The sequence below is a fragment of the Erinaceus europaeus genome, chromosome 2 (assembly GCF_950295315.1).
Source record: "Erinaceus europaeus chromosome 2, mEriEur2.1, whole genome shotgun sequence".
Lineage (NCBI taxonomy): Eukaryota > Metazoa > Chordata > Mammalia > Eulipotyphla > Erinaceidae > Erinaceus > Erinaceus europaeus.
This window is the reverse complement of record NC_080163.1, coordinates 10,675,809-10,701,166: the sequence shown is the minus strand read 5'-3', so window position 1 is coordinate 10,701,166 and position 25,358 is coordinate 10,675,809. Positions and strand designations below refer to the sequence as shown.

Below are 25,358 nucleotides of genomic sequence, written 5' to 3'. Positions count from 1 at the left end.
GCATGGTGACAAGTGTACCACCGGACCTTGAACCATCTTCTTTCGTCCCATATTTTAAGATTTTATTTATCTATCAGAGAAAGGAGAGAGAGAGAAAGAAAGAAGAAAAAAAAAAAAAACACGAACACACAAAAAACTCAGCTACATAAGATGCCAGGGATCAAACTCAGGACCTCAGGCTTTTCAGTCCAGCACTCCAGTCACTGCACTGCCTCCCAGGCTACACCATTGGTTTGTTTTTGTTTTTGTTTTTTTTTTTTTTTTTTGCTTTGTCTTGTTACTTTACCAGAGCACTGCTCAGCTCTGGTTCATGATGGTGCTGGGCATTGAACCTGGGACCTTGGAGGCTCAGGCATGACAGTCTTTCTGCAGAACCACTCCCGGCTCACCACTGCATCTCTTAACCAGCCCAGCCTCACAGAAATAGCATAGTGAGAGAGCATAGGACTCGCAAGTGTGAAGTTCAGCCCCAACCCCTCCACCCCCGACACTGCACATGCCTGAGTGTTGCTCTGGTTCTCGCTGCCTACGCATACACTAAAATAACAAAATATTATTTTAAAAAAGGAGTGAAGAGAGTTGACAACACCCTGCGCCCTGTGGCGTGGTGAGGACTGATTGAGCCAGGCCGGTGTCTAGTGAGCGAGCGCTTCCTCTGGGCTGGCTGGAGCATTAGGATTCCGTGGTGGGCAAAGTGTGGGTGGGCAGCAGTGGGGGTTGGGGTACATTAGCCCCTTTGATGAATTGCATAAGAATTCCTCCACTGTTTTCCTCAGCTCCTCCTATCGAGGGGGTGAGTATGTAGAGGACCCCTGTGTCCCGAGGAAAAGGACAGAGCCCGGGTCTTGTGACCAACTCCCTCCCTAGACAGTCTGTTGGCGTGGGTGGGTAGCAGCGCTTGCCCGTCTGGTCAGGAAGCGATTAGACTTTCTGCTTTGGGATGCCCGTCTCCAGGGGCAACCAGACGAGCGAAGAATGGTGCTCTTTATGGTGGAGGCTTTGAGGAGTGTTGAGTCTTGGTAGCAGGAAGCCCCTGGTGCACAGTGCTCCCCTTCAGCAGGAGCCTGGGACCCTGAGGTAGTCCCGGCCGTGGGCCCCACATCTCTGCCAGGTGTGCCAGCCTTGGGAATGGAAGGGGGTTGGTGTTCCTAGAGGTCCTGGGCTAACGTGAAAGAAGGTCCCACACAGAGCTGACCCTTAGGAGACTTCAGGCCCCAGAGCATGTTCAGACTTGGCCATAGAAGTCTCTGGTCTTCTTCTTCCTCAGAAATCAACGACCGGGAACAGAAGTTGCATGCCCTGAAAGAGGTGCTCAAGAGATTCCCAAAGGAAAACCACGAAGTCTTCAAATACGTCATCTCTCACCTGAACAAGTAAGTATGTTGCCAGCTTGGGCCCCCTCCTTTGACCGTTGCCCATTGGGACCAGGTGGCAGTGAAAGGCTGTGGAACATTGGCTGGCCCCCGTCTGGTCCCTCCTGAGTGGGCATGTCTGACCCAGGAGGCCCTTCATCCTCTGGGAGAGGCCCACGTGGCCCCAGAAATGCCCACACACACACACACACACACACACACACACACACACACCCAGCCCTCTTGGGCACATCTGTGGGCAGCAGCATTGCCGAGAGCTGCCACACAAACCCCAGGCTGCAGGCAGAACTTCCCGGAGATTTCACACTCACACAGCTGTTCCCCTTTAGATTGGGGGCTCGGGCCAGGCTTGAACGCACACGGCTCCAACTTCGAACCCCCAGCTCCCACCTGCAGAAGGAAAGCTTCACGAATGGAGAAGCAGGGCTGCAGGTGTCTCTCTCTTCCTCTCTCCCTCTCTATCTCCCCTTTCCCTCTGGTTTACTCTCTGTCTATCCAATAAATAAAATAATTTTTTTAAAAATTAGGGGGCTTTGTGGAGCTCTAATTTGGGGCACACACGCCCTCTCTGTGCTAGTGGTTTGGAGATGGGAGGGGTCCTGTGAGCCAAGGCCCCAGAACCACCTTGAGACACAAGCAGAGAACGGGACTCGGCCTGAGGGCGGGCAGGCAGGGACAAGGAGACACTGTGCACAGAACCCTGATGTTGAGTTTGGTGTGTCACCTGCAGAGTCAGCCACAACAACAAGGTGAATCTCATGACCAGCGAGAACCTGTCCATCTGCTTCTGGCCCACCCTTATGAGACCCGATTTCAGCACCATGGATGCCCTCACAGCTACTCGGACCTATCAGACAATCATTGAACTCTTCATCCAGCAGTGCCCCTTCTTCTTCTACAATCGGCCCATCAGTGAGCTCCCCGGCGCCACGCCCAGCTCCCCCTCTGCCATGGCCTCCACCATCCCCTTCCTCACTTCTACACCCGTCACCAGCCAGCCATCACCTCCCCAGTCCCCTCCGCCCACCCCCCAGTCTCCCATGCAGCCACTGCTCCCCTCCCAGCTTCAAGCTGAACACACGCTGTGAGCCATGAGACCTGGGGCTAAAGGAGACTTGGTCTTCACTCTTCGCCGGAGTGGCATTTGGCTGTGAACAAAATCAGGGCCTTGGGGGCAGGGTCCGAGAAGGCGTCCCCTCTCCCCATCACCTTCTCAAGATGGCAGTGGTGGCCCTGGCTGACAGTCTGCCAGCCAGGATAGGCTGTCAGGACCCGAGCCCATCGCTGCAGACCTGGGACTGGCTGTAGCGGCCAAGAGGCCCTGTCCTTGGACTGGACCCCTATGAGGACTGAGTAGCAGAGCAGCACCCTGGTGGCCGCCCACATGTTCACCATTCCCAAGACCACCTCTCCCTTCTACCCACCTGTTCGTTCACACCAGCCTCAGGGGTCCAGTCGCTGCTGGGACAGAGCCCTGGCGTTGGCCAGGAGAGCAGGAGGTTCTGAGATGCAGGCGCCCAGGGTGGGGCTGGCAACCCCTAGAGAGGTTTCTCATCTGTTTGTCTGTCTCCTCCCACCTTCCATATCTGCACCCGACCCCCACTTGAGGGGTACAGCCTGTCTAGCCCACCCCGAGTACGACGCTGAGGGCACCTGCCCAGCAGACCAGAACAGGGAGGGTAGCTGTGTGCCAGGCCCAAGAGAGTGCACCTTCCCCTCAGACCTGCCCTTCCCAGTCTCCCAGGACACCTCCACCGCCCCACCTCCAACAAAGGAACACTGGAAGAAAGAACAACCCTCCAATAATGTTTAAAAGAAAAACGGAAGAAAAAAAAAAAAACTACAGGAAGAAAACCACAGACCTCAGAATTATGAAGCTATTCTCCCACCACAGCTGAGGTGACAGGTGGCTCTAGTCTGTGACATCTGAACAGGTTGCCTGGCGTGATCACCTGAGAATCTTTTGGGGTCCTCTGTATGTCCTCTACCCAGATCCCCCTTCTTCCAAGAAGACAGTCTCAGTGCTTGGCGGGGATTGCTGGGAGACTGGCAGGCCAGCCCGGGTCCTGGTCTGCCTGGGAACACACACTACAGTGCTCAGAAACACTACTTTTTGCCTGCGTGCACTTCTGTGTGTGCTTGTGTTGTGTGAGAGAAAAGCCTGTGAGGAGGGAACAACTGGAGTGGCCAGAAACATTAGAGAGTGAGTGAGTGTGTGTGTGTGTGTTTTCTCTCCTGTGAGGCAAGGAGAGCTGGAGGTACCAGGCACACTTGGGATTTGGTTTAGGAAGGAATCATTCCATCCTAGACCCTAGAAGGCCACCAGCAGGGGTGTCAGTACAGGGACCCTAATGGGATGGTCTGCTAGCGCCCATCTATCTCCAAGGGGCCATTCCACCTGCCAGTCAGCCCCCTGCCCTCCCAGGAGGTGGCCTGCCTGTTGGCTCTGGGAGGACCCCTCTCTACCCTCTAAACAGCAGCTAGCTGCCCATACTCACAGCCAGGCCAGGGCCTCTGCAGTGGAAGCCTGACACTAAGGTACCCTAGGCGTGGGGCACGGGGCCGAGGGTGCCACCTCACTACCCTCTGGGTCTCTTTGCACTTTAAGCAGCACCTGTGGTCTGTTCAAGGCTGCCCTGGGTCACTTCCACCAGTGGCCCGAGTGAGACACCCCCCCAACAAACACACACAAACTGCAGCCACCCTGCCCTGCCCAGATGCTCCCTGTGGGGCTGGGGGACCCATGGCTTCCTGCCTCCTTCCTCTGGATAAGCTGGATATCTTACTGTTTCTTGTCTGTGCGGTGAAACGAGGTGCTTGGTGTAACGAACTGTCCTGCCACCCCTAAGAACACGAGTCAAACCCCAGGTGCATGTGTCTGTAAAGGCTGGATGGATGCTGGATGCTGCTGCTGGTGGCCCCGTACCTGTGCTCTAGGTCTGGGGAGGCCAGGAGATGCTGTTTGTGAGCTCTGACTGAGCTTGGCAGGCCCAGCCACTGCCTTCTGGCCCCCAAGCCCCCTCCCAACCCCTGCACTGAAGCACCTCCATGCTCACCTACTCCAGTGGGCCCTTCAGGGTCTGGGGGTGACCCTGGGCCTCCAGTCACTCACATGAACTCAAGAAAAAGTGGCCCAACCAGCCCCTTCTGATGCTCTGACACTGCCACCTCTGCTGGCACTCTGGGCTTTGTCACCCCACAACCCCAATTGTCTCACCTTTCCCAGGCCGCGTGCGCGCACGCGCGCGCACACACACACACACACACACATGCGTGTGCGCTTGGCAGCGGGTGGGCACATTGAGGCACTGACCCATTGCAAGTAGCAGAAAGCGTGCTGGCGTGGTGTGTGGTGCCCCCTGCTGGCCCGAGTGGACAGCCACAGGAGGCCCTGCACGTAGCCCCCACCCCACCTCTGCCCGGCCTCTGGAGGCCCCTGGATGGGCCTCCACTAGCAGCCCTGTGGGCCCTGGGCTTCAACATCCAGACCCAGTGGGAGCTGGGTGGGACCCACAGAGGAAAGCAGCTCTGGGTAGGGCTGTCACAGCCGATCCTGCTGAGCCGCGGGGGCCAGACTTACTCTGAACCCTCTCCCACCCTCCCCACCCCAACTGTCCTGACAGCCAGAGTGTAGGTTCCTCTGTGGCTACGAGTGACAGCTTCGGCCCTGGAGAGGTGATCTCATGGGGGTGAGGGGCTGCTAGGCTCACACTGAAGAGGGGCCCTGACGGGGGTCAACGATTTTCAGCATCCTGGTCTGTTGGCACGTGGCAGGGAGCCCAGTGCCGTGGGGGGGGGATCCTAACAGGACACGCCGGGCCTTGCAGGGTGGGCAGAGGCTGCCATCCCTCACCCCCACACCTGGGCTCCTCCCAGCCTAGGAGGCCTGGGGGCTTCTGGCTTCAACCCTGAAACTTGAAAATGAGCACGTGGCAGCAGTGTGGTGAGTCATCTCCACCGCACCCCACCCTCCCGAGGACACCGGCACCAGCCTGTGCAGTGCCCACCCTCAGGAGAAGGAAGCTCCAGGCTCCCTTGCTCAGCCTGCATGTGCAGTGGTAGCAGCGTGGCCCAATGGGCCCCCCGTGACCCCCCCATCTGCTGGGCCCCTGCTTTGCCGGTCGGCTGCCCACTTGCCACAAACAGTGTACGGAGGAGTTGCCTCCACTCCTGACGCTTGGCGGGTTCAAGCCACCCGTTTGCGCAGAGGTGACAGGACAGTCACATGGGGGACTGTGGCCGTGCTGGGGACCCTGAGAAAGAAGGTTTCCTGGGGAGCACCGGGGTGGCGTGAGGGGAAAAGGCCGCCCCCCACTGTCGGGAGAGGCTGCTGCAGCCTGTGGTCAGCCAGGGAGCAGCCTCAGCCTGTTTACCTTCTGTGTAGTCCAGACAGGGCCTAAGTTATTGTTTGCATAAAGAATCCTGTTCCCTGTGTACATTGGAAAAAAAAAAAAAAAAGGAAATGTCTCTGAGTTGTATGGGAATAAAACTTGTTTGAAAATTTGGGATAGTGCTGCTGCCAGCTTATTTTTCTGGTACTTGTATTTTCACATGTTAAATGATCTTTATATATGTTGAATTAACAAATATTTTGAGTTTCCTGAGGAAAAAAAAAAACATAATGGTATTGAAATGTGTTCGTAGTCTGGCCGTGTGCCCCGGTTCTGTTTCACAGCAAGAGTGGAGAGCTGTGTGTAAAGGAAATAGGGCGATGGTTTCTCTGTAATCTAGGGGCTTTAGCCAGGACATCCTCTAGTCGGTGTTAGGAATGTTTGCTTAATTTCCAGGTTGTTTTTGTTTTTTTAACGTTGTGGGTTTTTTGCGCTCCAACATGATTAGTGCATGGCCAGCCGGCAAGTGAGGCTAAGGCATCTCTTACTGAGGTGTTTTTGTTTGGTTTTGTTTTTTAAAATCATGTATTTGCTACAAAGTATTGTACTTGTCTCAATGGGAATGGTGTACAAAACTGAAAAGGCCTTATGTGATATGTATCATAGTTAATAAATCAATCTTTTAAAAAAAAAAAAAAAAAGACCTGAGAGAAATGAAGGGGACCCCCTTCCAGGCCCCCCCCCCATACTTCCCGGGGCTGCAGCAGGCTGAACTCAGCCCCGCCCCCCAATACTGGTGTGTGGCCCCACACACCACTCCAGCAGCCTGAGTCTGGCCCCATCCTCAGAACTGGTGTCTGAGGGTCAGCAGGCAGGAGTGGTCCTCTGGGGCCAGACATGGCGAGGGCCCCCAGAAAAGGGCATTTTCCACCAGAGTTGGGGTCCCTAGGAGCCTGCACGCCTCCTGCCACGTTCCCAAGGGCCTTGCTGTTTTGAAGCCTTGGTATCATTGTCAGAGTGAGGTAACTAACCACAGCTTCATTGTGGGAACAGGCCCCTGGAGGGTGCTGGGTGGGGTGCCCAGCTTTGCTTCTGAGGCAGTGAGGTGAGGGGTTCAGCCCTGGCCTAGAGTCGGGCCCTCCTCAGCCCTTCTCTTTAGGTCAAGGCCGAACAGCACCATGGGGGCTCGATTCTGTCACCACCTTCGGGACATCTGCCCCCAAGAAGCCTAATCACCCCCCCAAAAAAAATGCCCCTCTCCCAGGTATTTTTTTCTTTTTTTTTTTTAAGAATTTTATTTTTTTATTCATGAGAAAGAGCCAGACGTCACTCTGGTACATGTGCTGCTAGGGATTGAACTCAGGACCTCATGGTTGAGAATCCACTGCACCACCTCCCAGACCACCCAGGTATTTCTTTTTAAAAAATATTTTTATTTGGAGTCAGGCAGCGCAGCGGGTTAAGTGCACGTGGCGCAAAGCGCAAGGACCGGTGTAAGGATCCCAGTTCGAGCCCCCAGCTCCCCACCTACAGGGGAGTCCCTTCACAAGCATTGAAGCAGGTCTGCAGGTGTCTACCTTTCTCTCCTCTCAGTCTTCCCCTCCTCTCTCCATTTCTCTCTGTCCTATCCAAAGACGACGACAAGAATACAACAATAAAACAACAAGGGTAACAATAGGGAATATTTTTTTAAATATTTTTTTAGTATCTTTATTTATTGGATAGAGACAGCCAGAAACCAAGAGGGAACGGGAAGATGGAGGAGAGACACCTGCAAGCCTGCTTCACCACTCAGAGCTTTCCCCTGTAGGTGGGGACTGGAGGCTTGAACCCCGGTCTTTGCACATGCACTCAACCAGGTGTGCCACCACCCAGCTCTCCCCACCCCCAGATATTTCTTTAACAAAGTGGCTATTGGAGTTTGAATCTGTATAGGGTGTCTCCTATTGTATCCCAGAACCCGGAGATTTAAGGAGCTGATAAAGTGGCTTTGGTGAATTTGGGGACCTCATCTCCCAAAAGTACCTGCCGCTGTCCCCGACTACAGTGGCAGCTGGGTGGATCACCCCCCACCTGAGCCATCCCGCTCCATGGCCAAAGCAAGAGTATTGGCAGCTAGTGGCAGACACTCCCTTGGTCAGGCCTTCCCCACAGGTCGCCCTGATCTCCTGCATCCACCTTCCAGACACCGCCTGCAACACTGTAACTAACCGACCGGAATTCCACCTCCACGGACTTTCGTTGTGTTTTTTTTTATTAAGTTCTGTTAGTGAAAGGGAGAAAGAGAGACCTGTAAGTAGAACGTGCCAGGCCTGCAACACTGCTTCACCACTCCCAGAACCCCCACGGCACCCACGGCCCCTTGTCTCCTTCCAGGGGCCAGAGGCCACATGAGCCAGTGGAGGCACAATGCCAAAGAAGCCGAGCTGACAGGTGACAGCATCTGTCTCCTCCGCCTGAGTGTCCACTGCATAATCGCATCCTGAACTGGGTGAGCTGGTCAGTCACTCGACCGGCGGTGTAGGACCCAGTGGTTCTGGAGTCCCCTGTGGAGGCTTCCCTGGCCCCCATTGGCCTCACTCCATAGGCAGCTGCTAAGGTGGTCACCATACCCCTTACACCCCAAAAATATTTTCTGTTTATTACGTATATATTAATTGGATAGAGACAGCCAGAAATCGAGAGGGAAGGGGGTGATAGGGAGAGAAACACCTGCAGCACTGCTTCACAACTCGCAAAGCTTTCCCCCTGCGGGTGGGGACCAGGGGGCTAGAACCTGGGTCCTTGCGGATTATGATATGTGCACTCGGCCAGGTGTGCCACCACCTGGCCCCCCAGAAAATTTTCTAAACACTGATCTCGTCCTGCATCCCCTCCCAGAAACTGCTTGCGACACTGAAAGACCCTAATTTCACCTCCCCCAGACTGTTGTGTTGGTTTTTTGTTTGTTTGTTTGCCTCTGGGGTTATTTCTGGGTATCGGAGCCTGCACTACAAATCCACTGCTCCTGGAGGCTATTTTTTACCCCTTTTGCTTCCCTTGTTTTATCGTTATTATGGCTATTGTTGTTGTTATTAGATAGGACAGAGAGAAATGGAGAGAGGAGGGGGACAGGTGAGAAGCCAAGGACTTGAACCAGGATCCTTATGCTGGTCCTTGTGCTTTGTGCCACATGTGCTTAACCCGCTGTGCTACCGTCCAGCTCCCCCACTAATCAGCTCTGGATAATGGTGATGCTGCAGAAAACTGAATCTGGGACTTTGGAGCCTCAGGCATGAGAGTGTCTTTGCATAATCATTATGCTGTCTACCCTGCCCATTTTTCTAGAAGATCAGAGAAGGAGACGTGGGGGGGCCGGGGAAACTGAGCTAGAACTGTAAATAGATGCAGTTTGGTGTGATTAAATCAACTGTATTTTTAAAAGATTTTATTAATGAGAAAGATGGGAGAAAGAGAAAGAACTAGACATCACTCTGGTACATGCGCTGCCAGGGATTGAATTTAGGACCTCATGCTTGAGAGTCCAATGCTTTATCCACTGTACCACCTCCCAGACCACTAAATAAAACTGTTTTTTTTTTTTTTTTTTATCTATTTTGCCACCATGGTTATCACTGAGGCTTAGTGCCAACATAAGGATTTCACTACTCGGTAGTGGCCATTTCTTTTCCTTTCTCTCTGCGTTTACAAGCACTCTCTCTTAACTTGATTTGATAAAGACAGCCAGAAATCTAGAGGAAAGAGGAGGTAGGGAAAGACACCTGCAGCCCTGCTCCACCTCTTCCTGAAACTTCCCCCTCTGCATGTGAGGACCAGGGACTTGAACCCAGGCCCTTGTGCCCTACCAGCTGAGTCACCCTACAGTCCCCAGATTTAGTCACTTCTCTCTGTTTCTCTTGTAGAGTTGGAAGCAGACTAGGACTACTAGGGGACCTCTGCTTATTCATTTCCATCCATTCAGCAAATCTGCTAAGGGAATTACATCTCCAATTCCTTAATTCTTTAATTTCTTTCTGGGCTCAGGTCAGACTAGAAATCTCATTTCCTTAAAAAAAAAAAAAAAAAAGGGGTCGGGCGATGGCGCAGTGGGTTAAGCGCATGTGGCGCAAAGCGCAGGGACCAGCGTAAGGATCCCGGTTCCAGCCCCCGGCTCCCCACCTGCAGGGGAGTCGCTTCACAGGCGGTGAAGCAGGTCTGCAGGTGTCTATCTTTCTCTCCCCTGTCTTCCCCTCCTCTCTCCATTTCTCTCTGTCCTATCCAACAACGAATTGTGTCAACAAGGGCAATAATAATAACCACAACGAAGCTACAACAAGGGCAACAAAAGGGGGAAAAAATGGCCTCCAGGAGCGGTGGATTCATGGTGCAGGCACCGAGCCCAGCAATAACCCTGGAGGAGGAAAATAAAATAAAATAAAATAAAAAGTGGTCCAGGAGGTGGCACAGTGGATAAAACATTGCACCCACAAGCATGAGGTCCCGAGTTCCATCCCCAGCAGCACATGTACCAGAGTGATGCCTGGTTCTTTCTCTCTCCCCTGCTATCTTTCTCATTAATAAATAAATAAAATCTTAAAAAAAAAAAAAAAGCAAACTGCTTCTAAGGTTTGTGAGAACTACGTAAGAATCCCAGTTCGAGACCCCGGCTCCCTACCTGCAAGGGAGTCACTTCACAGGTGGTGAAGCAGGTCTGCAGGTGTCTATCTTTCTCTTCCCCTCCTCTCTCCATTTCTCTCTGTCCTATCTAATAATGATGACATCAATAACAACAACAATAATAACTACTACAACAATAAAAAAAAGTCTGAAAAAAAGGTTTGTGGTTATCTTTGGGAAATAAGAGGATGGAGATAATAGAACTTTACCTGCTATTAATCACAAGTAAAAATGAAAGGAGGGGGCAGGCAATGGCGCATTTGGTTAGGCGCAAATAGTACCATGAGCAAGGACCCGGGTTTGAGTCCCCACTCCCCACCTGCAGCGGGGATGCTTCCCCTCCATTCTCAGTTTCTCTCTGTTTTACCGAATAAAGTAGGAAAGAAAAAAGGGGGGATGGCTACCGGGAACGGTGGACTTGTAGTGCTGGCACCAAATCTCAGTGATTACCCTGGAGGCAAAAAAAGAAGGAAAAATAATAACTGGGAGAGGAGAGAGCCAGGGAATCACTCTGGCATATGTGGTGCGAGGTTTGAACCTGGGACCTCATGCATACATGTCCTGCACTCTAGTCACTGATCCACCTCAATGTCCACAGCACTGACCCTTAAGAAAGAGGAAGAGAGGGAAGGAAGAATGGATGGAAGGAAGGAAGGAAGGAAGGAAGGAAGGAAGGAAGGAAGGAAGGAAGGAAGGGAGGGAAATATGTGAGAGTGCTGGCAGGAAGCTCTTTCTGTAGTACTGCACCTTCATGTCATGTATGCTGTACCTGCCAGCCATCCTCCACACAAACTTCAAGCCTGTGGCTGCTCCAGGCCACCACCCAAGACATCAGCAAGGTGACTGAACACAGCCAAGAGCAATTGTGGCAAAACGTTATTTCCTGGGCGCCCACCTGGTACCAGACCCCAGGACACAGCCAGACCTGACACCTAGTGGACGAGCCGTGAACAGGCAGAAGAGAGTGAGTGAGGCCAAGTCTGAGGCTCAGAGGGCAGCAGAGGAGACAGCATCATGGTTTGAAGGAAAAAAAAATACAGTTTAGTGCAAAGCGTGAGGACCGTCATAAGAATCCCGGTTCCAGCCCCCAGGTCCCCACCTGCAGGGGAGTCGCTTCACAGGTGATGAAGCAGGTCTGCAGGTGTCTGTCTTTTTTCTTTTCTTTTTTTAATGATTTTCTTTTTTAAAATTCTTTTTTTAATATTTATTTTCCCTTTTGCTCTTGTTTTATTATCGTAGTTATTATTGTTGTTCTTGATGTCATCGTTGTTGGATAGGACAGAGAGAAATGGAGAGAGGAGGAGAAGACCGAAAGGGAGAAAGACAGACACCTGCCGACCTGCTTTACCGCCTGTGAAGTGACTCCCCTGCAGGTGGAGAGCCGGGGGCTCGAACTGGGATCCTTATGCCGGTCCTTTGCGCCACGTGAGCTTAACCCATTGCACTACCACCCGACTCCCCATGTCTGTCTTTCTCTCCCCCTCTCTGTATTCACCTCCTCTCTCCATTTCTCTCTGTCCTACCCAACAACAATGACATTAATAACAACAGGAATAATAACTACAACAATAAAACAACAAGGGCAACAAAAGGAAATAAATATTTTAAAAGAAAAAAAAACATTTAAATGCCTGAGGCTTCTACAGCACCACCTTAAGCCACAGCTGAGCAGTGCTCTTCTTCAAAACAAAACAAAATTCTTACCTTCTGATTCCTGTTTATTAAACATTTTGTCCTGCTTCATATCTTTTTTCTTTTTTCTTTTTTTGTCTCCAGGGTTATCACTGGGGCTCGGTGCCAGACAAATCCACCGCTCCTGGAGGCCATTTTTCCCACTTTGTTGCCCTTATTGTGCTTCTTGTAGTTATTATCGTTGTCAAAGCTGTTGTTGTTGTTGGAAAGGACAGAGAGAAATCGAGAGAGGAGGGGAAGACAGAGAGAAGGAGAGAAAGATAGACAGACAGCTGCAGACCTACTTCACTGCTTGCAAAGCGACCTCCTGCAGGTGGGGAGCCAGGGGCTCGAACTGAGATCCTTACACCGTTTCTTGTGCTTTGCGCCATGTGCGCTTAACCCCCTGTGCTACGGCCCAGCTCCCTTGCTTCATATCTTTTTTTTTTTTTCCTCCTCCAGGGTTATTGCTGGGCTCGGTGCCTGCACCATGAATCCACCGCTCCTGGAGGCCATTTTTCCCCCTTTTGTTGCCCTTGCTGTAGCTTCGTTGTGGCCATTATTATTGCCCTTGTTGACGCAATTCGTTGTTGGATAGGACAGAGAGAAATGAAGCAGGGATCGGGTCCCTTCCCTTCCCTTCCCTTCCCTTCCCTTCCCTTCCCTTCCCTTCCCTTCCCTTCCCTCCCCTTCCCTCCCCTTCCCTTTCTCTCTGTCCTATCCAACAATAAGACAGAGAGAAATGGAAGACAGAGAAGGGGAGAGAAAGATAGACACCTGCAGACCTGCTTCACCGCCTGTGAAGCGACTCCCCTGCAGGTGGGGAGCCGGGGGCTCGAACCGGGATCCTTACGCCTGTCCCTGCGCTTTGTGCCACATGCGCTTAACCCTCTGCGCCACCGCCTGACTCCCCTGCTTCATATCTTAACTGCCTTTCAAACACCAAGTTGCAGACATTACTATGATTCCATCCTGACTTCCCTGGGCAGATGGCCTCACCAATATGTCCTGGAACTTCACCTCCCCAGAACCCTGACCCACTAGGGAAAGACAGTAACAGGCTGAGGATGTGGATCCAGCTGTGTCAATGTCTGTCTGGCTGAGAAGCAATTACAGAAGCCAGGACTCCCACCTTCTGCACCCCATAAAGAATTTGGGGGGCAGGGGAGATAGCATAATGGTTATGCAAACAGACACTCATGCCTGAGGCTCCAAAGTCCTAGGTTTAATCTCCCGCACCACCATAAGCCAGAGCTGAGCAGTGCTCTGGTGTGTGTGTGTGTGTGTGTGTGTGTGTGTGTGCGTGTGTGTGTGTGCGTGTGTATCTCTGCATCTCTCTCAAAAATAAATAAGAAGTGTTGGTCCATACTCCAGCATGGGAGAAATATTAGGGGAAGATGACCAGAGGGCTTAAAAACTAAATTCTATCAGGAACCAGAGAAAGAAGAGGGAGAAAAAGATATTCAGAAGTAGTAGCTTTAGGTGTGACTTAGAAAGGAAAAGAAGGGGGGCTAAGTGGTGGCACAGCGGGTTAAGTGCACATGACATAAAGCACAGGACCAGCATAAGAATCCAGGTTTGAGCTCCCAGCTTCCCACCTGCAGGGACATCGCTTCACAGGCGGTGAAGCAGGTCTGCAAGTGTCTATCTTTCTCTCCCCCTCTTGTCTTCCCGTCCTCTCTCGATTTCTCTCTGTCCTATCCATCAACAACGACAGCAATATATATATATTCCCCTTTCGTTGCCGTTGTTGTTTATTGTTGTTGTTGTTATTGTTGTCTCTCAGTCACTCTAATGGAAAAAAAAAATAAAAAGGCCACCAGGAGTGATAACGTCATCATGCAGGCACCAAGTCCCAGCTAGAACCTTGGTGAAAAGATTAATTGATCAATAATAAACTAATCAATAATGGGCCAGGCAACGATGCAGCTGGTTAAGCACACACATTACAGTGCACAAGGATCCAGGTTCAAGGCCCTGGTTTCCCCACCTGCAGGGGAAAACTTCACAAGTGATGTAGTAGTGATGTAGTTCTGATGTAGTAGTGGGGCTGCAGGTGCCTGTCTCTCTCCTTCCCGACCTCCCCTCCCCTCACAATTTCTGTTTCTATCCAATAATAAGTAAATAAAAATATTTGTAGAATTAATTAACTATTAATAAAAGTCAGAGGCTGGTGAAGCCCCAGGCTGGTAGCACCATGGACAGCACTGGGGACTGAAAGTGTCTCTCCTCTGTGCCTCTCTCTCACTTTTTTAAAAGATTTTACTTATTTATGAGAATAATAGGAGGACAGAGAAAGAACCAGACATCACTCTGGTACCTGTGCTGCCGGGAATCAAACTTGAGACCTCATGATTGAGAGTCCAAAGTTTTACCACTGCACCACCTCCCAGACCGCTGTCTCTCACTTTTCATCTGAAATAAAGAAATTAAAAGGGAAGCCTGGGGAGAGAGCATAATGGTTCTTTTTTTTCTAACTGACCTTTTTTAAATATTTATTTATTCATTCATTCATTCATTCATTCATTGCCTTTTGTTGCCCTTGTTGTTTTATTGTTGTAGTTATTGCTGTCGTCATTGTTGGATAGGACAGAGAGAAATGGAGAGAGGAGGGGATGACAGAGAGGGAGAGAGAAAGACACCTGCAGACCTGCTTCACCGCCTGTGAAGCGACTCCCTTGCAGATGGGGAGCCGGGGGCCCAAACCGGGATCCTCACGCTGGTCCCTGCTCTTTGCACCACCTGCACTTAACCCGCTGTGCTACCGCCCGACTTCTAGCATAATGGTTCTACAGAAGACTTTCATGTCTGAGACTCTGGGGGTCCAGGTTCATTCCCTGGCATCACTGTTAGCCAGAGCTAAGCAGTGCACTTGTCTTTATTTTCGTTTCTTTCTCTATATATCTTTCTCATTAGAAACAAAAACAAATAGGGGACTGGGAGGTGGCACAGTGGGTTAAATGCACATAGTACAAAGCAGAAGGACCCACACAAGGATCCCAGTGCAGGGGGACCACTTCACAAGCAGTGAAGCAGGGCTGCAGGTTGTCTGTCTGTCTGTCTCTATCTCTCCCTCCTCTCTCAATTTCTGTTTGTCATATCCAATAAAATAGGAAAAAGTGGCCACCAGGAACAGTGAAATAGTAGTGAAGGCACCAAGCTCCAGTGATAACCCTGGAGGAAAAAATTAATTAAAAATATTTTGGTTAACTAATTAAATATTTAATTAATTAAAATATTTTAAATAAACAAAAATTTTAAAAACAAAAAGTTGGCTTGAGAGCTACTGAATGGCACATGCCTGATGCCCCAGTGCCACATGAAAAATATAATAATAGTCGAGCAGTGGCGCAGCGGATTAAGCGCAGCAGGTGGCGTGAAGCACAAGGACCGCTGTAAGGATTCCGGTTCGAGCCCCCGGCTCCCCACCTGCAGGGGAGTCGCTTCACAAGTGGTGAAGCAGGTCTGCAGGTGTCTTACTCTCCCTGTCTTCCCCTCCTCTCTCCATTCCTCTCTGTCCTATCCAACAACGACAACAACAGCAAAACAACAAGGGCAACAAAAGGGAATAGATAAATATTTTTTAAAAATTAAAAAAAAGAAAAATATAATAATAATACAGCAAAGACTATCCACCCAGGAATTTTTGCAGTAGGCAAAGCATAGAACTGGCCCGTGTGAGGTCCTGAGTTCAGTCCTCAGCACCACACATGCCAGAGTGATGCTCTGGTTCTCTGGTTCTCTCTGGTTTTCTTAAATAAATCAAGGGGGAGTTGGGCAGTTGCGCAGCGGGTTAAGCGCAGGGGGCGCAAAGCCCAAGGACCCATGTAAGGATCCCGGTTCGAGCCCCCAGCTCCCCACCTGCAGGGTAGTCGCTTCATAAAGTGATGAAGCAGGTCTGCAGGTGTCTCTCTTTCTCTCCCCTCTCTGTCTTCCCTGCCTCTCTCCTTTTCTCTCTGTCCTATCCAACAACTACATCAATAACAACAACAATAATAACTATACAACAATAAAACAACAAGGGCAACAAAATGGAATAAATAAATAAATATAAAAAAAAGAAAGAAAGAAATCAAGGAGGCCAGGCGGTAGCACAGTGGGTCAAGTGCACGTGATGCGAAGCATAAGGACCAGCTCAAGCCCCCAGCTCTACTGGCTCCCCACCTGCGGGGGCGGGGGGGTCAGTTCACAGGCGGTGAAGCAGGTCTGCAAGTGTCTATCTTTCTCTCCCCACTCTGTCTTACTCTCCTCTCTCCATTTCTCTCTGCCCAATCTAACAACAATGACATCAATAACAATAAAAAAGGGCAAAAAAATGGGTGAAAATAATAGCCTCCAGGAGCAGTGGATTCGTGGTTCAGGCACCGAGCCCCAGCAATAACCCTGGAGGCAAAAAAAAAAAAAAAAAGAATTAGGAGGCCAGGTGGAGGTGCACCTGACTGAACACATGTTAGAGTGAGCAAAGACATGGGTTTGAGCCCCTGGTCCCCACCTGCAGGGGAGAAGCTCTGCTAGTGGTGAAGCAGTGCTGCAGGTGTCTCTTTGCCTCTCTCCCCCTCTCTGCTAGAGATTATCCTGGTGGAAGGAAAAAAAAAAAAAACAGTGAAGTCCTAGTAGCAAGGAAGATAAAAAGAAAAAGAAGAAATAGCCCAGGATGACACAGTGGATCTCACACAAGAGGTCCAGAGTTTAATCTCTAGCGTTGCATATGCCAGAGTGATGCTTCTGTCTCTTGCTTTCTCTCATAAATTAAAAAAAAAAAGTTTTGGGGACCGGGCAGTAACACAGCAGGTTAAGCGCACATGGCACGAATTGTAAGGACTGGCGTAAGGATCCTGGTTCGAACCCCGGGGTTCCCCACTTTCAGGGGGTTGTCACTTCACAAGCAAAAAAAAAAATTAGTTTTATTGTTTCCAGGGTTACTGCTGGGGTTTAGTGCCAGCACTATGATTCCACTGCTCCCAGTGGTCTTCCTTCCGTTTTCCTTCTTTCTTTCTTTCTTTCTTTCTTTCTTTCTTTCTTTCTTTCTTTCTTTCTTTCAAATATTTATTTATTTATTTCCTTTTTGTTGCCCTTATTGTTTTTATTGTTGTTGTAGTTATTATTGTTGATGTCATCGTTGTTGGATAGGACAGAGAGAAATGGAGAGAGGAGGGGAAGACAGAGAGGGGGAGAGAAAGACAGACACCTGCAGACCTGCTTCACCGCCTGTGAAGCGACTCCCCTGCAGGTGGGGAGCTGGAGGCTCGAACCGAACCGGGATCCTTATGCCAGTCCTTGCGCTTTGCGCCATGTGCGCTTAACCCACTGCGCTACCTCCCGACTCCCTCTTTATTTCTTTCTTAAATTAGATAGGACAGAGAGAAACCGAGAGAGGACCAGGAGAGAAAGACACCTGCAGTGGTCCAAGAGGTGGCACAATGAATACAGCACTGGACTCTCAAACATGAAATCCTGAGTTTGATTCCCAGCAGCAAATGTACCAAAGTGATGTCTGGTTCTGTCTCTCTCTCTCTCTCTCTCTCCCCTCCTCCTATCTTTCTCATTAATAAATAAACAAAATCTTAAAAAAAAAAAAGGGCACTTGCAGACCTGCTTCACCACTTGTGAAGCAGAACCCCTGCAGACGAGGAGTGGGGCTTCTAACCCAGGTCCTTGCACATGGACTTATATGCGCTTAACTGGGTGTGCCGCTGCCCAGTCCGCCTCATATATAAATATTAAAAATGAACACTTAAGGGGAAAAAAGGTTCTGGATAGGCTGGGGAGAGAGCATAATGACTATGTAAATGAACTTCTTGTCTCAGGTTCAATTCCCAGCAGTGCTCTGGTCTATTTTTTTTTAATATTTATTTTATTTATTTATTCCCTTTTGTTGCCCTTGTTGTTTTATTGTTGTAGTTATTGTTGTTGTTGTTGTTGGATAGGACAGAGAGAAATGGAGAGAGGAGGGGAAGACAGAGAGGAGGAGAGAAAGATAGACACCTGCAGACCTGCTTCACTGCCTGTGAAGCGACTCCCCTGCAGGTGGGGAGCCGGGGTTCGAACCGGGATCCTTATGCCGGTCCTTGTGCTTTGCGCCACCTGCGCTTAACCCGCTGCGCTACAGCCCGACTCCCCTTTTTTTTTTAAAAAGATTTTATTTATTAATGAGGAAGACAGAAGGAGAGAGAAAAAACCAGACATCACTCTGGTACATGTGTTGCTGGGGACTGAAGTCGGGACCTCATGCTTGAGAATCCAGTGCTTTATCCACTGTGGCACCTCCTGGACCACTAGTCTTTCTCTCTGTATCTCTCTCTCTCATTAAAATACAATAATAATAATGATATAAACAGGGTCTGGAAAAATAGCTTACCAGGTCGGATGTCATCTGTGGTCCTGGTTCAAACATGGAAGCTTCGGGGCTGTGTTGTCTCCCTCTCTATCTCTCCCTCTGTCTTTCTCTTTCTCTGAATGAAAATGTCAGTTCAGGAGCCATGAAATTGTAAATATGTCAGCCTCTCCGGCTCCAAGGAAAAAGTGATAAAAAAAGAAAGAAAAGAAAATGAATTAAAAAACAAAATTAGTGTAAAAATTTACCCTGTGACATTCAGCACTCTAGGTTAGGATAGAGAGGAGCAGTGGCAGGAGGTACCATACGCCTGGATCTGGGTTCGAGCCCCCACCCCACTCTCCACCTGCAGGGGAGAAGCTTCACTCAAGAGCCTTGAAGCAAGTCTGCAGGTTTCTCTCTCCCTCTCTAGCGCCCCCTCCTGTCTATCTTATCAAATAAATAGAAATTAAAGGGAGGCCAGGACACCCGGAGTGGAGTATACAGTGTGCTGCTCCATATGGCCACTAGAGAGCAGCAAAGCGCCATCAAGCCCAACCATGATTGGTCCCAGAAAGGTTTGGTTTGGTTATAAAAAAAGCAAAATCTAACATCCCTTTATGATCAAAACACTACAAAAAAAAAAAAAAAAAATGGAATAGATATAAAATTCCTCAAGAGAGTGGAGTCTCTATATATAGCAAACCTACATCCAACATCATACTCAATGGTGAAAAATGGAAGCATTTCCCCCTCAGATCAGGTACTAACTAGACAGGGCTGCCCACTATCACCATTACTATTCAACATAGTGTTGGAAGTTCTTGCCATAGCAATCAGGCAGGAGCAAGGAATTAAAGGGATACAGGTTGGAAGAGAAGAAGTCAAACTCTCCCTATTTGCAGATGACATGATAGTATACAAGGAAAAACCTAAGGATTCCAGTGAAAAGCTTCTGGAAATTATCAGGCAATACAGTAAGGTGTCAGGCTACAAATTAACATACAAAAGTCAGTGGCATTCCTCTATGCAAACACTAAATTGGAAAAAGAAGAAATCCAGAAATCAACTCTTTTTACTATAGCAACAAAAACAATAAAATATCTAGGGATGATCCTAACCAAAGAAGTGAAAGACTTGTATACTGAAAATTATGAGTCATTACTCAAGGAAATTAAAAAAGACACAAAGAAGTGGAAAGATATTCCATGTTCATGGGTTGGAAGAATTAACATCATCAAAATGAATATACTACCCAGAGTCATCTACAAATTTAATGCTATCCCCATCAAGATCCCAACCACATTTTTTAGGAGAATAGAACAAATGCTACAAATGTTTATCTGGAACCAGAAAAGACCTAGAATTGCCAAAGCAATCAACAATCTTGAGAAGAAAAAACAGAACTGGAGACATCACATTCCCAGATCTCAAATTATATTATAGGGTCATTGTAAACAAAACAGCTTGGTACTGGAACATGAATAGACACCCTGACCAGTGGAATAGAACTGAGAGCCCAGAAGTGAGCCCCACACCTATGGACATCTAATGTTTGACAAAGGTGCCCAGAATATTACATGGGGAAAACAGAGTCTCTTCAACAAATGGTGTTGGGAAAAATGGGTTGAAACATGCAGAAGAATGAAACTGAACCACTGTATTTCACCAAATACAAAAGTAAATTCCAAGTGGATCAAGGACTTGGATGTTAGACCACAAAGTATCAGATACTTAGAGGAAAATATTGGCAGAACTCTTTTCCACATAAATTTTAAAGATATCTTCAATGAAACAAATCCAGTTACAAAGAAGACTAAGGCAAGTATAATCCTATGGGACTACATCAAATTAAAAAGCTTCTGCACAGCAAAAGAAACCACTACCCAAACCAAGATACTTCTCACAGAATGGGAAAACATCTTTACATGCCATACATCAGACAAGAGTTTAATAACCAAAATATATAAAAAGCTTACAAAACTCAATAACAAGAAAACAAATAACCCCATCCAAAAATGGGGGGAGGACATGGACAGAATATTCACCACAGAAGAGATCCAAAAGGCCAAGAAACACATTTAAAAAATGCTCCAAGTCTTTGTCAGAGAAATGCAAATAAAGACAACGAGATACCACTTCACTCCTGTGAGAATGTCATACATCAGAAAAAGTAGCAGCAACAAATGTTGGAGAGGGTGTGGGGTCAAAGGAACCCTCCTGCACTGCTGGTGGGAATGTCAATGGGTCCAACCTCTGTGGAGAACAGTCTGGAGAACTCTCAGAAGGCTAGAAATGGACCTACCCTATGACCCTGCAATTCTTCTCCTGGGGATATATCCTAAGGAACCCAACACACCCATCCAAAAAGATCTGTGTACACATATGTTCTTGGCAGCACAATTTGTAATAGCCAAAACCTGGAAGCAACCCAGGTGTCCAACAACAGATGAGTGGCTGAGCAAGTTATGGTCTATATACACAATGGAATACCACTCAGCTATAAAAAATGGTGAATTCGCCTTCTTCATCTCATCTTGAATGGAGCTTGAAGGAGTCGTGTTAAGTGAGATAAGTCAGAAACAGAAAGATGAATATGAGATTATCTCACTCACAGGCAGAAGTTGAAAAACAAGATCAGAAGAGAAAACTCTAAGCAGAACCTGAACTGGAGCTGGTGTATTGCACCAAAATAAAAGACTCCGGCGTGAGGATGGGGGGAGCATGCAAATCCTAGAACATGATGGCAGAGGACCTAGTGGGGGCTTGTATTGTTGTGTGGAAAACTGAGAAATGTTATGCATGTAAAAACTACTGTATTTACTGTCAACTGGAAAACATTAATCCCCAAATAAGGAAATTAAAAAAAAGAAAGAAAGAAAGAAAAGCAAGATTAGAGGAAGCAATGGAAGGGGGGGGGGGTCTCCAGCTACCTCACCTGGTTGAGTGTGTACTTTACCATCCTCAAGGGCCCGGATTTGAGCTACTGGCCACCACATGGGAGCACCATGCAAAGGGGAAGTTTTACCATCAGTGGAGCTGTGTTGTGGTATCTCTCCTCTCTCCTCTCTCTCTCTCTCTCCCCTCTTTCTCCCCTCTCCTCTCTTTCTCCCCTCTCCTCTATCTCCCCTTTCCCCCCTCTCTCTCTCCCCTCCCCCTTTTCTCTCTCTTTCCTCTCTCCATCTTTCTAGAAAAATGAACCATGGGGTTGAAAGAAACGCCCTCAAAAGCTCAGCCCAGGAGGTAGCACAGCGGAAGAAGTGTTGGACTTTCAAGCATGTGATCTAGAGTTCAATTCCTAGCATCACATAAGCCAGAATGTTTTGATTCTCTTTCTTTCTCACAGATAAACAAATCATTTGTTTGGTTTTTTGTTTGTTTGTTTGTTTGTTTTACCAAAGCACCTTTCAGCTCTGGCTTATGGTTGTATGGGGGACTGAACCTGGGACTTTGGAGCCACAGGCATGAGATTTTCTTTGCATAACCATTATGCTATATACCACCGCTCTAAATAAATCTTTAAATAAAAGAAAGAAATGGGGAGTCGGGCGGTAGTGCAGTGGGTTAGGATCAGCATGAAGATCCCGGTTCGAGCCCCCGGCTCCCCACCTGCAGGGGGGTCGCTTCACAAGCAGTGAAGCAGGTCTGCAGGTGTCTGTCTTTCTCTCCCCCTCTCTGTCTTCCCCTCCTCTCTCCATTTCTCTCTGTCCTATCCATCAACAAGGACATCAATAATAACTACAACAATAAAACAACAAGGGCAACAAAAGGGAATAAGTAAATAAATAAATATTTAAAAAGAAGAAGAAGAAAGAAATGTCCCAGGAGCAAGACCAGGAAGTAGAAGAATTCCTGCTGATTTGTTCACCCTTGTACCCACCCATCCATTCATCTGGAGTCCAGGGAGGTAGCTCAGTGATAGAATTCATGTTTCATGTGTATGAAACCCTGGGTTTGATCCCTGCCTCCCCATCCACCCATCCAAAAAACTATTCAGTCACCAAATCCAAGAACAAGGTAGACCACACAGGACCTCACTGAGAATACGGTGAACAGGGGCCGAGCAGTCGCACGCCTGGTCAAGTATACACATTATAGTGCACAGCCACCCAAGTTTAAGTCCCTGCTCCCTATATATAGGGGGGGAACTTCATGAGCAGTGAAGCAGGGCTGCAGGTATCTCTTTCATTCTCTACCTCCCTTTCCCCCTCTTAATTTCTCTCTATCTTATCAAATATAAATAAAATTAGAGAAGCCAGTAAGCTTGAAGGGTCTTTCAAGGACACTGGGGAGCCGTGGGCATGGTTTGCGTAAAGACTAGACTGAGTCAGACTTGTAGAAGCTAATAAAGAGCAGAAGAAAGTGGTTCAGGAGATGCAGTTCACAGGGCCTGCAGAGCATGCAACAGACATAAGTGCAGCAAACAATCACATGAAAAATGACAATCTGAAGGGACCAGGCAGTAGCATACCCGGTTAGCGCACATGGTGCAAAGAGCAAGGACCAGCGTAAGGATCCCGGTTCAAGCCCCTGGCTCCCCACCTGCAGGGGAGTCGTTTCACAAGCGGTGAAGCAGGTCTGCAGGTGTCTGTCTTTCTCTCTCCCTCTCTGTCTTCCAGTCCTCTCTTGATTTCTCTCTGTCCTATCCAACAACAACAGAAATGGCAACAATAACAAGGACAACAAAATGGGGAAAATGGTCTCCAGGAGCAGTGGATTTGTAGTGCAGGCCCCAAGCCCCAGCGATAATCCTGAAGAAGAAAAGAAAGAAAAAAAAAAAAAGACAATTTGAGGGTAGGGGTGGTGGCACACCTGGTTAATTGCACGTTACAATGCACAAGGACCTAGGTTCAGGCCCTCACTCCCCACCTGCAGGGGGGAATCTTTCCAAATGGTGAAGCAGTGCTGCAGGTGTCTGTCTGTCTCTCTCCTTCTCTATCTCCCCTTCCTCTTGTTTTTTTTTTTTTTTTGCTTCCATAGTTACTGCTGGAGCTTGGTGCCTGCACCTCAAATCCACTGCTCCTGGAGGCCATTTTTTCCCATTTTGTTGCCCTTGTTGTTGTTGTTATTGTTATTGCTGTCATTGTTGTTGGATAGGACAGAGAGAAATAGAGAGAGGAGGGAAGACAAAGAGGGGGGAAAAAGATAGACAACTGCAGACCTGCTTCATCACCTGTGAAGCGACCCCCCTGCAGGTGGGGAGCCAGGGTCTCCAACCGGGATTCTTATGCTGGTCCTTGCGCTTCGCACCATGTGCGCTTAACCCACTGCTTTACCACCCGACCCCCCCTTCCTCTTGATTTCTAACTGTCTCTACCAAATAAATAAAGATAATAAAAATTACTTTAAAATAAAAAGAATGGGGCTGGGTGGTGGCACAGCTGCTTGAGTGCACATATTACAACGCACAAAGAACCAGGTTCAGCCCCCACTCCCCACCTGCAGTGGGAAAGCTTTGTGAGTGGTGAAGCAGTATTGCAGGTGTCTCTCTGTCTCTCTCCTCTATCTCCCCCCTCTCGATTTCTGACTGTTTCTATCCAACAAATAAAGATAATTAAAAAAATTAAAAGAACTATTTATAAATATGACAATTTGAGGACACAAGGTATCATTAAATTGATTTTTTGTCACCAGGGTTGTCACTGGGGCTTATTATTTACTTACTTATGTATTCATTTTATCTGACAGGACAGAGAGAAATTAAGATGGGAGAGGGAAGTAGGGAGAGAAAGCAAGACACCTGCAGCACTATTTCACCACTCATGAAGCTTCCCCCTGCAGGTGGGGACTGGGTACTTGAACCCAGGTCCCTGCACACAGTAACATGTGCACTTAACTGGATGCACCACCATCTAGCCCTGTTCTTGGACATTTTTTATGTGCCCCCTCCCTTCCTGAGCTCAAGGACATAGGGCACTATCGTGATCCCCACTTTCCAAGTAATGAAACAAGGACCAAGGGAGCCGAGTCCTTGGTCTAACATCACCTGAGCTACTGATGCTAGAATCTGTACCCCCAACTCACTTGGGCCAAAGCCCAGTGCTCTCCTGTAACTGCCACAACCAGTGACCACACACTACCAGCAGACAACACTCCTCTGCCCACAAAACCCCACACCAAGGCCAGCAGGGCACGGGGCCGGGTAGTGGCACACCCAGGTAAAGGCACATAGTAGGAAGTGCAAGGACCCAGGTTTGAGCCTCCAGCTCCCCACCTGCAAGGGGCACATTTCACAAAAGGTGAAGTAGCTCTATAGGTGTCTCTCTTTCTCTCTCTCTCTCTCTCTCTCTCTTTAAGATTTTGTTTTTATTTATGAGAAAGATAGGAGAGAGAAAGAACCAGGCACATGTGCGATCTCTGGCACATGTGCGGCCGGGGATCGAACTCAAGACCTCATGCTTGAGAGTCCAAAGCTTTATTACTGCACCACTTCCTGGACCACTCTCATCTCTCTATCCTATACAATTAAAAAAAAAAAAAAAAGGAAAAATGACCTCCAGGAGCAGTGAATCAGTAGTGCATCCACCCAGCCGCAGTGAGAACCCTGAAGGCCAACAAACAGAGCCACTAAGGCTCTAGAGAAGCCTTGGGGGTGTGGAGCGTGTGGGGAGGGTGCCACCCCAAGCTCTTTTCTGCCCTGAAAGGGGAAAGTTTTGTCTGCTTTTTTCCAATACAATTATCACAGCCTGCACAGTGATTCTACCTGCCTGGTGGCTATTTTTATTTTTCTTTCTTCCTTTTCTGATAAAGGGGTGAGAGAGAAAGAGAGACACAGGAAGGGACCAGGCGGTGGTGCATCTGGTTAAGTAGACACATAACAGTGTGTAAGAACCTGGGTTCAAGCCCCCAGACCCCACCTGCAGGGGAAAACTTCAAGAGTGGTGCAAGAGGGCTGCAGCTGTCTCTCTGTCTCTTTCCTTCATTACCTCCCATCCCCTTTCAACTCCTCTGTCTCTATCCAGTAATAAATATAAATAAATAAATAAATAAAATTTAAAAAGAGGCATGGGCTTA

The 25,358-nt window shown here is 48.6% G+C and overlaps 1 protein-coding gene across 1 annotated transcript in view; it reads left to right on the top strand.

Moving 5' to 3' along the window:
• ARHGAP35 (Rho GTPase activating protein 35) overlaps nt 1-5,876 on the top strand; it is a 138,588-nt gene extending 132,712 nt beyond the window's left edge. Inside the window, exons 6-7 of the mRNA XM_060176938.1 lie at nt 1,268-1,373; nt 2,104-5,876. Coding sequence (XP_060032921.1) covers nt 1,268-1,373; nt 2,104-2,461 — 464 coding nt within the window. The 3' untranslated portion in view covers nt 2,462-5,876. The remainder of the gene's footprint in view (nt 1-1,267; nt 1,374-2,103) is intronic.
• The last annotated feature ends 19,482 nt before the right edge of the window (nt 5,877-25,358 follow it).